The 16238-nt window shown below is 38.5% G+C and overlaps 2 protein-coding genes across 2 annotated transcripts; both read left to right on the top strand.

Moving 5' to 3' along the window:
* The first annotated feature begins 1291 nt into the window (after window positions 1-1291).
* On the top strand, window positions 1292-4748 carry cfl2 (cofilin 2 (muscle)). The gene is made up of 4 exons (XM_030781669.1): window positions 1292-1395; window positions 2863-3170; window positions 3329-3405; window positions 3680-4748. Exons 1-4 carry the CDS (start codon window positions 1393-1395, stop codon window positions 3790-3792), a joined length of 501 nt encoding a protein of 166 aa, XP_030637529.1. The 5' UTR covers window positions 1292-1392; the 3' UTR covers window positions 3793-4748.
* Window positions 4749-9147: 4399 nt separating this feature from the next.
* On the top strand, window positions 9148-15922 carry snx6 (sorting nexin 6). The gene is made up of 14 exons (XM_030774902.1): window positions 9148-9180; window positions 9317-9367; window positions 10351-10455; window positions 10988-11098; window positions 12056-12177; window positions 12277-12400; window positions 12624-12719; window positions 13234-13339; window positions 13961-14036; window positions 14156-14195; window positions 14556-14642; window positions 14824-14983; window positions 15220-15305; window positions 15517-15922. Exons 1-14 carry the CDS (start codon window positions 9175-9177, stop codon window positions 15568-15570), a joined length of 1224 nt encoding a protein of 407 aa, XP_030630762.1. The 5' UTR covers window positions 9148-9174; the 3' UTR covers window positions 15571-15922.
* The last annotated feature ends 316 nt before the right edge of the window (window positions 15923-16238 follow it).

The raw sequence follows: 16238 nt of genomic DNA, 5'->3' as shown, positions 1-16238 counted from the left end.
ATTTTTATTTTCTACTTGGACTGCATTTCTAGACTACTACTTTGTATAAATTTCTTTTTTTCTCATGTCAGTCTCTTTAAAGTCTTGCAGCTTGAAGGAACAAATAGCATTTCTGTTTTGTAGTTGTGAATAGTACAAAAAAACAAAAACAAAAAAAAACTTAAGTTGAAATCAACTGTTTCAGGTCCCTATGTCTTGGTGAAACACTAAATAGGAACCAAAATCAGCTCACCTGTATTATCCTCCCTGCTTTTCCATGTGTACTAATTGGTTATTTATTTAGTTTTGGATATAATTTTGAATTCTGAGGACTTACTTTATTTATGAGAATATTTGTTTTATAGACTGTGTATGTGTTTGTATTTTTTTTTTAAACCAGCATTGGTTTTGATTCTGTAGAATGCTGTTCCAAGGGTTTGGGTAAATTACAATTTTTCTCTCCAGTTTTGTCTACCTGTTTTACCTACTATTGTGTACATTTTTCTATGTGTAAAATAAATTGACTTTGTATAATAATCATTTTTTGTCATTTTTGTTGTTCACTAGTGTCGTCCGATTCAAATCTGAAAACCGTACAACTGCAGCATTAGTAAGTTTTTGTTTTTTGGGGTTTTTTTGTAACAAATGTCTAAAATTAAATTACCCTTAAAAAGTGAGGTCTGTATATAAATAAATAAAATACAAATGAATAAAAAGATTTTAAAATACAGAAACAGGAATTACAGCACAGAGGAGTAACTGGCTGGTCTGTGTTCTGTTGCGCGCGTGTGTATATATATAACAAGATAAAGTTGTTATATACATGTTGTGTATATAAAGCGGGATAAGGTTATATATATGTAATAAAACAAAACAGGACGTATTTCTAACAGAATAAGATATTTGTGGGTTATACGAAATGTACATCCGAGAATGTTAATAACTGAGAAACGGGTATTCTTGGGTTATTTGAATTCGTTCTGTTTAGCCTATCCAATTAAAGTAACGCTAAATATACACCAAGTCAGACAATAGGGCCCGTCTTTGCTTATACCAGCGTTTAGAGTTGTTTGTCTGATTTACGCGTCGTATCAGGAACATAGAGCTTTTCCCTCGTAAGTTTATGAAGATCCACATATTTCAGGTTAGACGCTGTATGAGTGATCCATGGAAATTATGGAGTGAGTGCACTGTGTATTTATCCAGAACCATTCCAATCCCTGCGCGTTACTGCGACTGTGCAGTGGTCGCCACGCGCGCATCCCCCTTCTCCCCCTCCCCGACCTCTCTCTCCCTCTCTCTCTCTCGCTCTCTCTCTCACACACGGGCAGCCGTTCACATTCCCAGTTAGCGGTACCAAGAAAATATTCTCACATTCAGGGGCAAACGTCTCCGAATCACCAGCCGGACAACATGGTGAGAACACGATCTCTCTGTTTCTATTTAAGTCTAACTTTCATGAAACAAGCTATATTTGGTAAACATGTAAACGTTATTTGAACAACTCCTCAAAGAGCAGTTAACTTTTGTCGGCAACTTAGCCACCTAATTTACATTTGCTGGCCTGCTGCTTATGTAGCTAGACGTCTGCACAGTTTTTAATGTACCAACCGACGTTGTTAAGTTTTCCAGATTTGACCAGTGCTAATAAATAATTGCGAATTAAGTTTGTTTGCGATGTCAGTAATTAAATCACGTTCGGTGTGTGCGAAAGCCACGGGGCCTTCAGCCCCTAGGCAGCCATTTTAACCTAATTTTAGCCGCTAGTGTCTAACGGTAATCTCTTTTTAAGATTGCCTTAATGAAACTTTCGATTAGTCACATTGTTACCAACAATGAAGATAGTCGTGGATTAATTGAAACGAAAACGTTACTTTTTAGGGATGTGAACTGAATGTCGCTCGGCTCATTGCAGTAATAGGCGAATGGAACAGTTGAGTTTCCTAAGGATTCAATGGGATTTATCCAGCTCCAGCTATCCGAAGCCCTGACCGGCGGAGCTAGCTGGCTAATTCTGTGGTGGCTGTGACTGTATGCGTGCAATGCGGATTTGTGAGCTTGGGACTACTTCTAAGCCTGCAAGTTGGCTAAATGACTACATGACCAATAAAGTAAACAAGTCCCATAGAATTCTGGTCTAACTTTTTGCTGTTCTGACAACGTTAGGCTGTCGACAAAGTTCCATAGTACCTGCCGTAATTAGAAACCTATAACTGTATTGTGACACTTCACTTGCTTCAGTGCAGCACTATTGATCACACTGGTCTTGTTTCCACACCCTAGAAAGCAGCTCCAACCTGCCGTATTGAGTAAATCAAGTTTCTGCACAGGTTGCCATTCCTCGTGATGGCACACTTAAAGTACAGTAAACTGCTACTAAATTTTGATTTGTCATGGTCTATTGAAGTGGTCTCGCAATGACTTGGCTGTAATTAGCTGACGTTAGCTTGCAAGCTACAGCGCAGGGCATTGCTGTAGTAACAGCGAGGGTGCATGTGGATAGCTATGCATAGCACGCAGATGAGTCAGAATTTGTGTGCTGTTTTAGGTCACGCTGGAACAGTCATTGTCAACAACTGGATGAGTTTGTTCTAAATGAATGTGATTATAATGTCATCATTTACATTTACCTTCATGTGGCTCTAGATGGATCTGTGGTCTTTGGAGGCATTTCTTAAAGAGAATGCTTGTCTTCTGCAGACAATCTGAGAAGTTTCACACACAGTATTTAACTTAAGATTGGCCATCTATATGAAAAAAAGACTGAACACAATCTGACATGTATATGTAACATGAAACTGTGCATCCCAGCTGTTTCCTCGATTTACGTCCAATGTCATATTCGTCTCACATATCGTTTCCTTTTTGTCGTCTTCCCAACAGGCCTCAGGTGTCACAGTCAACGATGAAGTCATCAAGGTCTTCAACGACATGAAAGTGCGCAAGTCCTCAACTTCGGATGAGGTGAAAAAACGCAAAAAGGCGGTACTCTTCTGTCTCAGTGAGGACAAGAAGAAGATCATTGTGGAGGAGGGCAAGCAGATCCTAGTCGGTGACATTGGAGAGACGGTCGATGACCCCTATGCCTGCTTTGTAAAGCTCCTACCTCTTAACGATTGCAGATATGGCTTGTATGACGCAACTTACGAAACTAAAGAGTCCAAGAAAGAAGACTTGGTATTTATATTTTGGTATGTCACTTGGAATCATAACAGAATCTAATTTGATGTTGACATAGATCCCCCTCAAGACAGAGTTAATTACACATTTCACTCTCTGGCCCAGTATAGAGCCTGAATGTTAACTGTGTGGGTGGTTTCTTTTCTCTTTTTGTCTCTTCCAAATCCAGGGCCCCTGAGGGTGCACCACTAAAAAGCAAGATGATATATGCTAGCTCTAAAGATGCCATTAAAAAGAAGTTTACAGGTAAGCCTCTCCACATATATACAACTCAGAACTGGCTCTGTTTATATCTGTGTTTTGGTGGAGTCAGAGTTTAATTCCAGTTTAGGACTTAAGGCCAGAATATGGAATTCCAGTTTCTCCCCCTCTTTCTCTTTTTTTATGTGGTTTACCTTAAGATGATATACTATCTCAAAAAATCCTCCCAAAATGAAGTGTTTTATCATAGAAATTAAAACCTTCATTAGGTACATTCAGTGATGAAATATGTTTGAGTAAACCTGTGTGCCTCTTTCAGGTATCAAACATGAATGGCAGGTTAATGGTTTAGACGACATTCAGGACCGCTCGACCCTGGCAGACAAGTTGGGCGGCAGCGTGGTTGTATCGCTCGAAGGGAGACCATTGTAAAACCAACAAACCCGTGCCATCTGGATTCCACCCGCTTTCATCTTAGCAGCTGTGTCTCTATCATTTGATCCCCGAAGGAATAGCTTTAGATGTTTTTTTTCCCCCCCTTTTTTTCGTTTGTTTGTTTGTTTTTTTCCACATGAAGGAGATCTCATTAACATATGCAAAAAAAAAAAGAGTCTACCAGTTTATTGCCAGTTGACTCTAAAAACCTGGTAGGTTTTGTAAACTTTGAAAGAATGTTTTTTCAGTGCGTGTTTTGCCAAACAAAAAAGCAAAAAAAACTGACACTATTTGAAATTAACTGCGCTTCCCACTATGTTTCACAACACTCTCACATTTACAGCGATATTCTACTGTTCTGTAGCATAGAGAGATTGGAGAATGCTTTGTAGCCATGCCTTGACAGTGATACGCTGCCTAGGTGCTAACTAATAACAAAGCACTTTGCACTCCACGTATAAAAAAACCTATTTATTTTATTTTTTTTTACCGTTCTAATCCAATTTGGCTCATTTCACACGGCAAACACGCATTAAAGACTATGCAGACAAAGCACTTTGTTGATTGTACACTACTATAGTTAAGACAGAGAGGTTGAGAAGGACTGTGTTGAATTTCTGTGTTTGACATCTGGATTGAAGTGAAGTAGTATTCATTGCTGCCGTTGCATATGGACGAGGACAGATGAATAGCTTACAGGTCCGTCACAGCCTTACTTACATTGGAATGTACAGTACACCACTGAATAAGGAGAAGGAGGGTGCTGCTTTGACCTTTCTTTGTTGTTTTTTTTTTTTGTTTTTTTGTTGTTTTGTTTTGTTTTTTAAACACTAAAAGAGAATACATACGTATCTGTAACGATGGCAATATCGGCATCTGCAGCCTTAAGTGGAACATTGTTTTTGAGATCAAAGAAGGTGCCACTTCGCAATAAAACTTTGTGGCAGACAACATAACACGTCTCCTTTGGGTCGTTTGCATGCTTTCACTCGCACACTGTAACTGAATGAAGCATGATGCTGCTCTCCTTTCAAGTGCATGTTTTGAAACAGCTTTTACTCTTTTCTTTTTTTTTTTGTGGTTAAATGAAATAATTGATTTATCTATGTAGTTACTGAAAATTGTTGGTTATATTTTCCTACTTTATGCACCCTCTGTATTGTGGGACTGTTTTTATTTTTTTTCTTCTTCTTCTTTTGTTCTCTCTCTCTTTTTTTTATACCAATTTCCATTTTCTAGGATGAGATGCCAGTTTTTCCCCTCACAAATTTGAATCATTTGAGTGTTGAGACAAGAATGAAATTGATGAGGTAGGATGTAGCATTAGGATTTAAAGAAGAAAAAAAAAACAGTCATCAACTTTATATGTTTTGTTTCCCTGTTTTTTTCTGAACATGGACATCTTTATATTTTGTATGAAGGGAAATTAATTTTATAATTCATGTACCCCAAGACGTAGCCCTTTTAGATAATGGAAAGCCTGTTTTCCGATGGGTTCAATGAACAGTGTAGTCTCTTACCTTCTTTAGGGCCAAGAGTTTTCTATGAGTGTAGTTAGTGTTCCAGTGGAGCTGGGCTGGAAGCCAGGGGCTGCTTCTCCCTTTGGAGAATTTGATCTGCCGGCAGTGAGCAGTCCTCGGCTGGTCAGTGCTATTTATGGCCAACATGCTTTTGTGTCTTGTCATCGTTGTCCACAAATGGCAAAACTGGACATGCTTCCAGAGAGCAGCGAAAAGGAAGCCTCAGCCAAGGAGCCTGTGCCGCCGTTGCTACAAAGAATGTTTTTAACACTCGGGCAAGGAGACAGAGAGGGGGAAATGGCATATTTTCAGGAATGTTCGAGATGTTTTAAGGCTTCGAATATTAAGATGCAGTCGTAATCAAGAATGTTAGCAAATAAGAAATTCCACTTCAAGACGAGATACAGCAGATTTATACGGACAAGACTATAAACCTCCCATGATTCTTATTACCAAGGCTGTCCTTATGGAAAGCCGTGTCAGTTTGTCAGCCGGAATATCAGTGGATCTATGTAGATAATGAAGTCGGAGTTGACATGGGTGTTTCTTATGATCCAGAACCTTCGAGTCGAGGTTATGAAACAGGCGTCGCTGTTCGAGTCCTCTAGTGTACGGCGCGCAGGAGTGCTAGGTTAGAGGGACCGTGAGCCCGGCTTTCATACTAGTATGAACCATCACAAAATATTCAGTTTATGAAGCATAACAAAAGCTATTGCTCTATATCGCATATTACTAAAATCATTGGAGTGGTATAGATGTAGTCTGTTTCAGGCTAGGAAGTAGCCTATTAGAAATTTTACAGCAAAGTCTGAATTAGTTACCCTGAGATTTGAGGTAGGCCTAACAGTCCATTAATTAACGGCACAAGAGTGAACCATAAATTAATCATTTCAATGACCAGAGAGTGAAAGCAGGGCCCTCATAATTCTACCTCTTCTCTGGTGTATATGACCAATAACTCCATCTGAAAGGCATCCTGATGTATTAAAGAAAATAAAGATATAACGTAACACTTCTTTCGGTTCATTCCAGTATGTTTGTCCCAGGTCTACTACAGAGATAAACTTTTAACTTTGTTTTCTTTTAATTTTAACGTTAAAAAAATGTCCATCTGAAGTAACGGTATGTTAACTTTTATGTACTCTAGTACATAGGACAAAGTGCTTTCATGTCAGCGCCGTATTTCTTTGTCTGGACAAGCAAGCTGAAAATAAACAACTGACCTCTCCTTGCTCTCAGCTAGATTCTCTGCTCTGGAGGGGTGTGTACAGTGAGCCCCTAGTATTGCTCAGTTACCGTTGCAAACTGTGCGAGAATGTTGATCATGTGTGTGTGTATTTGTGCAAAAATATTGTCAACCGTCCTGTCGAGTGCCAGGAAAAATAGACAGATCAAACCTCTCACTGACATGCTGGTGGGGAATAAGGAAAGAGGAAGAAACCAGGTGGTGTGATCCTTGGATATACAACACCTGATTTCCTACAACACAGTTTAAATGTAACGCTATTGCTAACCTGAATTTGGCTCCAAGGCAAGTCTCCCGGCACAACCAACCTCTCTCACGTCTCTATATTCTAACGGAGTATCACGCACAAGTGAGAAATAAAACGAATAAGATAAATAATCTCGAAAACGAAATAACTGTTTATTTTATGAGACAAAAAAAAAAATCATTAGGCCCGTGATGTTGAGAGATAACATTACGGCGATATTCGATCTGTGGATAACAAGTAGACATTACTTTCTTCAAAGTCACAAGGTTCAATATCTAAATAACGAAGTTACTCAATATGTTATTAGAGAAGCAACCGTCATGTGTAGCTATTAAGCCTTGTTTTGACTGATGAGAGTGGTTCACGTGTTTCAACACTGTCTCTGACTGACTAGACTATGAGGAATCCTGAAGATTGGAACACTTTTAATGGTTCATTAATATATGACTCAATAGTATATGATTATGATAAAGAACATGATAATATAATCAACGAGACGGAGGGACTTTCTGCTCTGTGGAACAAATTGCAATGAAACAGCAGTGTAAAATAAACATTAAATAACACAGTTTGACAAGTATATGATCAAACCTCGGAGAGAACAATGTTTAGGTTATGGTATATTTTATGAAATGTGAATTAATATACCTTAAAAAAAACTGTGGTACTTTTACAGAACTGTAATGGAAAAAATACATATAAAAAGTCACAGATACCGAGATCATCATACTGAGATCACTAGTGGTCACAAAGGCACTGCATGACGCACAGAGCAAAGGCAAGGATTACATCTCCATTATTTAAAAGTGTCAATATATGAGCGTGTTCTGTTAAATCGAAGTTTTTCAATCAGTTTTTGTGAATTGGTTGCCATCTAGTGGTAAATCGTTGTGCACGTTACTGGGTTACTGGGTAAGTCTAATTAGCCTAGAAAAAATCTTTTAATTTGTTTTCAGCATGAAGCAGAATTCGAGAATAAATGTTTCCGATTAACATGGAGGGAGCGAAGTGCAAAGAATGAACTTAAATTCCGACGAACGAGACACCTGTTTATTACATGCTTCTATACGATGCAGCTAAGATTCAATCTGGTGCCTACATTTCATACTCCACAGACAAATGTTGCTTGGCTGCAAAACAAATTTGAAGCATGGTGAGACCCAAGAGAGAAAAAAAGTTTTAGTTTGCTGAATTTCTAGTTGCACTTTCCAGTTAAACTAGATCTGCAGCTGACTCATTAATCGTCATTATTAGCTATGGCTCACCTAGCTTTATAAAGCAGGTTGCACAGGTAATTTAATTCACTTCTTGTGTAAACCCCAGGCTTAAACTTCTCGTTTTCTGTTGTGTTCAATGGGAGTGCCAGACTGTTTCCTCCCATGATGGAGTCTGACTCTGACTCAACGCCAGAATCCATCCAGCATCTTACACAATTTGCTTTAAATCCAGCCCTTAGCTGACTCTATTCGGGATGATTTTTTTTTTTGACTAATCGTGAAACAAATTCTGCTTAATTCTGTCTGTTGTGAGAACAACTGAGAACAGTGTCGTGACAATTCCACATCACGCAGAAAACCCTTTGATGTTGTTTTTTTCCCTACACATTTGAGTTTGAATGGTTTATCGGGAAACTAATAAATCTACAGTTGTCCCAAACTTCTCAAAACCATAGGAATCAATGGATATTGACATTCAAATATGGATATTGAGATTAAGTTGTCACATCCCACTCATATACATTTGCAAGAGTTGCACTAAATAAAGTTGAAGCCTAGGTACGAAATTGGAGTTCTGGTTACACCCACTCTTGGTCCTTGCTCCATTTGTAATGTAGTCACTTACTTTGTAACCTTCTGACCATCAGCTGTCAAGCTTCTGGCATTCCACAGGAATTACTGGAACAAGATTATGAAGTAAACAACTGTTCTTGTACAATTCATTATAGCACTCTTATATACTGTATCTCTCTTATCCATAGGTAGACCTCCTCTGGATCCACAGTTGTAACAGTTCTTTCGATTTTCTCACTTTGCTGAAATGCACTTACAGCTACTTTACAGATAAATGCAACAAAGTTGGCCAAATTCACTAAAAAACTGCGACGCGGTCAAGATTTTTTTTATTTAAAAAGTGAATAATATTTGCTTTTTATTAGTGTCAAAGACACCATTATTTTTTTTAACGTTTTTGAATTTCAGATGAGCAACGTGGTCCCATTTTCCATTATGTCTTGGAATAGGCTACTTACATCTCTGTGGTCTTAGTACCTCACCAAAGCTCTTCCAAAGCCAGAAGGCTCCACCTTCCTAGATTTGCTGCCTCACGTCACACGACTTGGCAAGATTCGTACTCCACCCGCAGCAGCCATGATGGTGGGTTTTTCTACAATTACTCTTGTCCAGCAGTGATTTTAATGTGCAGTCATGTTTTTTTGTTCGTGTTAATGCACATATACGCGTGTAACTTGTAAGTGATGCATTTTTTGTTCTTTGTCTCTCTTTTGCTCAGCAAGAAGGGCTGGACGATGGTCCCGATTTCCTCTCCGAGGAGGACAGAGGAGTAAGTTTTTTTTTTTCTTTTTTCCCCCTCAGTCGATCGAATTGTCTTTAGTGAGGCTTTGTGTATACTTGTATTTTGTACAAATCGGCACAGATCACATATAATTGATTTGACACTGGATAACTGCTTATCATATGGTATCTATGTCAGTCATGTTCAATGTCGGCTAGAGCCACAAGCTTGCTAACCACAGTTTACCAGTCAGTTGACTTCCTAGTATTGGCTATTGCTAGCTAGCAACATCCACTAATGAATACAAACATGCATAATGATTGTCTTGCGAACCGATTTAGCGAGTAAAGTGAGGACAGGACGTGACAGTATTACCTTCTTTGTCTACATGCAACGGTTGTTTCATATTGCTGTAGTACGCAATATCTGGGCGTATTACTGTGGTTCTACTGGAGACAAACAGACCAAAGTTAGGAGACGTAGCCAGTGGCTAACAGCCTGGCTAACAATGGCGAATCGCCCGCTGTCAGTGTTGTCATGCATGTTTATAGTATGATTGTCTTGCAATGTTTTTTATTCTGGAGAAGCGCTCAGGAACATGAATGTTGAGAGCCGTTAACTTAAATGCATACGCTCATTCAACTTTCATTCATTTTGGAATATTTACTTGCCCTTCCATATAGTTTGCACTCTGTTAGCAAAATTGTTAAGAATATGCAAGAATTTTAACGTTATGTGATCGACAGATAGTTGATAGAATGATTGACACACGATAGCTATCCATTTAACCACAATCTTACCGGAATTTACACATCCACAGCTGTCAACTGGCAGAAACAGTGTAGCAAAATAGAACAAGCGCTTTAACCACACGTAGCGGTTGTCTTAGTAAGCGGAACTTTCGCAGTTAAAGTACTGTAAAAAGAACTTTATTTGTTCCATTCAGTCTAGTATCTAGCTGATAATTCAGCTGAGCATTGTATAACATTGTCTTGACTGATGTCATATTAATAATAATCAATGTTTTGTAGCCAAGAGCAGTTAACGTCGACCTACAAACTGATGCCACATTACAAGTGGACATTTCGGATGCTTTGAGTGAGAGGGATAAGGTGAAATTTACTGTTCATACAAAGGTAAGCAATTTCCCTCAGATTTCAAGCCCTGTCTTTGTCTTTCTAATAACATAAATCTAACGTTAGTACAGTTAATTAAGAATTATTCTTATTTTGCTGAACCAATGATCTCTGATATCGAAGTGTGCAAGATAACGCCAGGCTGATCAGAAACAAAGTAAAGCCCTAAAAATGAACTAATAAAAGACTGCAAAAGTTGATTATTAAGCTGGAAATTTGATGATGCCAGAAATGTTTCTGTTCCCATATGTTCCCACCCTCTGATTATTTTCCTCATAATTCATAATAACCAGAAATCTCTTGCGCCAGAAACCTTTTTTTTTTTTGTCTTAATCATTGCGCATGTCTTAGGGAGTGAGTTTGTGAAACTAAAAATTAGTGCTAGTAGTGTTAGGACATTTTTTTTCTGATTGGTAAAAACTAACATTGTACTTTTTTTTTTGTAGAAACAGCACATTATACCTAACTGAAGAAGTGACCTGTTTGTGAACGAGGCGCGTAGTGTAATAATGTGTATTTGTGTTGTTTTTAGAGCACTCTGCCCAACTTCAAGCAGAATGAGTTCTCAGTCGTCCGACAGCACGAGGAGTTCATTTGGCTCCATGATTCTTTTGTGGAGAATGAGGAATATGCTGGCTATATTGTAAGTACGGCTCACCTTTAAGTCAGACGTATCTCTGAAGTGTCGCTTGGCTTTTAAATGTCTCTGTATAAAGAACAGAGGAACTGGGATGACTTCACAGTTTTTTTTCAAAACTCCTTTTTTGAGGGTTGATCTTCCTCGACTCACTTGCCTTGGGTGGGACCATGGCTCAGTCGCCAGTAATTTTGCATGTAATATGATTTTCTCATTAGCTGTAGAAGCACTTCACTCTGAACAACACTTAAGAAAGTAGATGAGCTGAGCCTTGCTGGTTATGTGTCTCGACAAACTCTTGTAGGCTCAGGAAAGTAACAACTTGGAGCACTGAGTAAACTAATACTGTCAAATGAAGGCAGAAGAACAGGAGGGATGACAGACTGAAAGTCACATTAATATAGTTGGCCCTTTTTTAGCCATTTGTAGCTGTCTGAGTTTCCAGAGACTGACAGAAAATCTCCCTACATGTTAGACCCAGACTAAGCCTTCCTGGTTTCCCTGAACTATAGACTTAAATTGAGTTAGCTTGATTCAGTTGTCCAGTCATTCATGTACTGTCTTTGGTCCTATACCACATATATCAAGAGTGTCAGATCTGTTGAGCTGAGTTGTTTTATTGTTTCTTTCGTTCAGGATATATTTAGGACTAGGACTGAGGATGGATTCTTGGCACGCTATGACAAGTTGTACTTTCATCTCAACCCATTTCAATTATTGATGTCAGTTTATATTATATGCATCTGCATAAGAGATGCAGAGTGCATTCATAGCTCTTTTGAACTAGTGCTGATCTTGTTGCTTTTCAGACATTAAACATCCAAGACACGGAACAAAAAAAAGTGGTTTTTTTTGGAAATGTTCTCAGTGCAGAACAGCAGCCCTGTGGTTAGAGTTAATAGAAAAGTAACTCGGGCTCGTTGGATAGCGGACATTTCAGTGAGATGTTTTTGTTGTTCCCAGATTCCGCCTGCTCCTCCACGGCCAGACTTTGACGCCTCCAGAGAAAAACTGCAGAAGCTAGGTGAAGGTGAAGGCTCTATGACCAAGGAGGAATTCACCAAAATGAAACAGGAACTTGAGGCGTGAGTTGTTACCTTTAGTGACTCTCACCCATAACCAGTGAAGCGGTTTGTCTTTTTTTTTTTTTTGTCTAGTAATATGTTTGTTCATCTGTGTTACAGTGAATACTTGGCCATCTTTAAGAAAACCGTAGCGATGCACGAGGTCTTTCTGTGTCGTGTGGCCGCTCACCCCGTCCTGAGAAAAGACTTGAACTTTCACGTTTTCTTAGAGTACAACCAGGACGTAAGTCAGTTTCTGTGACAGCCTTTATTTACTTAGCCACCTCTTGCTACGTGCTGGGAGAGAAAATGTCCATGATTATAACTGAACTCTGTATTTGCCTTTCAAGATGTTTGGATATATTTTTCAGTACGTGTTTCTGTCATTTTTCAAAGTGTATTGTGTGTTATGGGGTATTGTTGTTTTGTTGGGTTTGATTGTGGCTGTGTCCTTCATCTGATTGTAGTTGAGTGTAAGAGGGAAAAATAAGAAGGAGAAGCTGGAGGACTTCTTTAAGAATGTGGTGAAGTCCGCGGACGGCGTTCTGGTTGCGGGAGTGAAGGTGAGTTCAAGGTCAGAGCGGGACTGCAGCTGCGGTCACACCGCTCCCGCACTATATCATGTGACTCTCATGTTACTTAGCTTGTGTTATGGTAGTAAAAAAAAAAAAGAGAAAGAAAAAAAAGATCATCGCTTTAAGTAATGATTTACCCTCATGTTATCTTGTATTGTGCTCGAGTTTCTAGAAATTAGTTTGTTAAAAGTCTGGTCTGGCATGTTTAGGTTGTCAGATGCAGATTAAATATAGTGTTTGACTGAAAAGTAGTTTGAGAAGCTAATTTCCATTCAGCTTTTTCTCAAAGACTAAACTTAAGAGAAACCTCCAAGAAAATTCCCCAGATATCGCATTTAATATAATTTACTCTAATTTCAAGTAGGTATACATCTAGGAACAAAGAAAGCAATATATCAACATTCGTTTTCTGCATCTTGTAGTAAAGATAGTCTAATGAACTTAAATTTAATTAGACTAACTAATGTCTCACTTACACGCTGCCTTTTCTGGTTGGTTGCAGGATGTAGACGATTTCTTTGAGCATGAGAAGACATTCCTTTTAGAGTACCACAACCGCGTGAAAGACGCGTCAGCTAAATCGGACAGAATGATCAGATCTCACAAAAGTGAGTCTCATCTTTCAGACTTGAGCCATTTCACTTTTCTTCAACGACTTTTCGTCTGTTTTCTTTTCTTACAGTTAGTTCAGTTAACTCTTGGACTTTTGGATATAGAACCAGAAGATCTCATTATCAAAATGAGAGTAATCTCTGAGTTGCGTATAGTGTTTTATGTGTGTGTCTCTGTCTGTTTTAACTTTGCTGAATATAGCAGAAGCTACATTTTTGAAATGAAGATTGGCTTGATGGTCATGAAGAGATCACTGGAATTTCCTTTAAGGAGTGGCCTGTAAAGTCTTACAGCCTGATCAGCATAAAGAACACTTATAGCCTGTTTGTGAGGTTAAGAAATGATACATGTTTGGAGAATTGACTTTTTTTTTTTGTCTTGCCCTTTTTTTTTTTCTCTCTCTTCTCATTTTCACTTCACTGTATGAACTCACTCATTTTTCCCACTGGTTTGGTGTCTCAGCTAAAGTCATGGTTTGGATGAGTTCAAAGCCTTTTGAGTCAGGAGAAGTAGTCCACCATCATGATTTTAAACTTCTCCGGTACCTACAGCTGGATGTATTTGTAGAGGAACCGGTGTCATTTCGATGGTGATAACTTTTAAATCGCTTGTTTTAGGTGCTGCAGATGATATCAACAGAATTGCCTCCACACTGTACGTTTTAGGGACACAGGACTCAACAGACGTCTGCAAGTATGAAAATCAGCAGTTGTCTTCTTTGGATTTTGACATGTTTTTGATGTCAGTTACAGTTTTCAGGTTTTCAGAGATTTGCTTTTTAATCCATCATCTCCTTTCTTTTCCCTTTTCAGATTTTTCTTAAAAGTGTCAGAGCTATTCGATAAAACACGGGTGAATATATATTTCCTTTCAAAATCATTATGGGTCATTTTGGAATATTAGAAACTGCAAAGTAAATACAAGCTCAGGTCAGCTATAACTCAAACCTGGTCTTGGCCTAGGAACGAGATACTAAGAGAATTGTTTGAACTCTGGTCAAACGAAACAGTTCCACAGAAATGTTTTTCACTATCTGAAGTAGAGGTCAGTTGCAACTGAATATTTAGCTGAGCATGTAACTGGCTGAAACACTTGAGCTGGCAGAGTAGCTGGTGATCTTAAAATGTGTAGAGGGCCATTAGGTCAACACCTAGGGCAACACGTTTTCCTGTTCACTAACAGTTCCCATAAACACGTTTCCTTCGCACACAGAAAATTGAAGCGCGTGTAGCCGCTGACGAGGACTTGAAACTCGCTGACTTGTTGAAGTATTACCTCAGGGAGTCGCAAGCTGCTAAGGTATCCTGTCTGACGCTCGGACTCGGCGGAGCGCAAGAAAAAACAAAAAAGAGCATAAGGCCTGTAATGTTAGATCCAGTCTGTGGGGGTTTTTTTTTTCTAGAAACATCTGTTGCTTATATTGTATATTGGCTGAGAGTTTGCTGTGGGTTAGAAGTGAAATGAAGGGTTCGTTTTGCAGGACCTCTTGTACAGACGAGGAAGGGCACTACTTGATTACGAGAATGCAAATAAAGCCCTTGATAAAGCAAGGGCTAAGAACAAAGATGTCCTTCAAGCAGAAACCACACAGCAGGTCTGCTGTCAGAAATTTGAGAAGATCTCTGAATCTGCAAAACAAGGTACTTTATAGAAGTGTAATGAATAAATAAATAAATAAATTTTATGTATGTATGTATACACACACACACACACTGTATATATGCACATACAATGCAATTTCCATCGTAGTTCACTAAAAAATGAATGTTGTGCAGTAACATTCTAAAGCAGTGCTCTGGAGTAGAGGTGATATACAAAAGTAATGTATTGAAAGTGAAAATGAACATGTCTTGTTTTTTTTGTATGGCTTATTCAGAACTGATAGACTTCAAGACAAGACGAGTAGCAGCATTCCGTAAGAACCTGGTGGAACTAGCAGAGCTGGAACTCAAACATGCTAAGGTAGTTCTTTCACCACACTCACCCATAACAAGCAATCTTATCCGGTCAAAATATCTATGTTCCTGCTCTACCAAACCTAACACTCATAGCATTGTCTCTTTATTTTTGACCACCATGTCATATGAGGGAAATCAAGCTTTATGTGACCACTATAGAATTTCAGATGTTACAGTAAAGATATGTAATGTCTTATGCTCTCTCTCTCTGATAGGGTAATCTACAATTGTTGCAAAGCTGTCTGGGAGTTCTAAAAGGAGACACTTAGGTTTTGTTCCTATGGAGCTCATCGTTTTCGGAGCTCCTCCTCTTTTGGTCTCGTCTTCGTCCGGAGCATGGAGGAGAGATCGTATGTGGGGTCAGTTTGTCCAAAAGACGTCTGTAGACATCACTACCACAGACACCATAACTCCCTCCACTACCCTTAAACATGAGGACGTCAGCTGTGGAAAAGAAATTTAAAAAAAAAAAAAAGCTCCTGACTCCACACAGCACAAACAACCTGCAATTTCATCTAATCATGTCATCTTTTAATTGTTCGGTGTCATTTTTTTTGTTTTTAATGGGATTCGCTTAATTTTGTTGTCCAATATCACTTCTCATTTCCGTTGTTTGTCAGACTGTTCCTCTCTTTTCATTTCCCTTTACCTTTTTGATTTTTATTATTATTTTTTTTTTTTTTGACTTATTGTAATCTTTGAAGTCTTTTAGTTTTGGTAATCGATTGTGTGGATGCTGCTCAGATACCTTGTTCAACTTGAGCTGATTGTTACTGTTATTAAAGTGTATTGTCTCAAAGCCTTGTACAAGTTGTATTAGTTTTCAGTGTATTGGTAATAACTATCTTAATCGAACTAATAATTTTTTTTTTTTGTATTTTTCCCTAGTAATTTCATAAAAAAAAAAAAAAAATTGTTTTTCATTCCAGATAAACAA

The sequence above is a fragment of the Chanos chanos genome, chromosome 1 (assembly GCF_902362185.1).
Source record: "Chanos chanos chromosome 1, fChaCha1.1, whole genome shotgun sequence".
Taxonomy (NCBI): Eukaryota; Metazoa; Chordata; class Actinopteri; order Gonorynchiformes; family Chanidae; genus Chanos; species Chanos chanos.
Note: the sequence above shows the minus strand (reverse complement) of the source record. Positions and strands in the feature narration are given on the sequence as shown.

Excerpts from the sequence above, each read along its gene's own strand:
- cfl2 (XM_030781669.1), top strand. Across the intron at positions 3,171-3,328 it reads GACTTGGTATTTATATTTTG|GGCCCCTGAGGGTGCACCAC; the intron begins GTATGTCACTTG and ends TTCCAAATCCAG. Across the intron at positions 3,406-3,679 it reads CATTAAAAAGAAGTTTACAG|GTATCAAACATGAATGGCAG; the intron begins GTAAGCCTCTCC and ends TGCCTCTTTCAG.
- snx6 (XM_030774902.1), top strand. Across the intron at positions 12,178-12,276 it reads ATGAAACAGGAACTTGAGGC|TGAATACTTGGCCATCTTTA; the intron begins GTGAGTTGTTAC and ends TCTGTGTTACAG. Across the intron at positions 12,720-13,233 it reads TTCTGGTTGCGGGAGTGAAG|GATGTAGACGATTTCTTTGA; the intron begins GTGAGTTCAAGG and ends GGTTGGTTGCAG.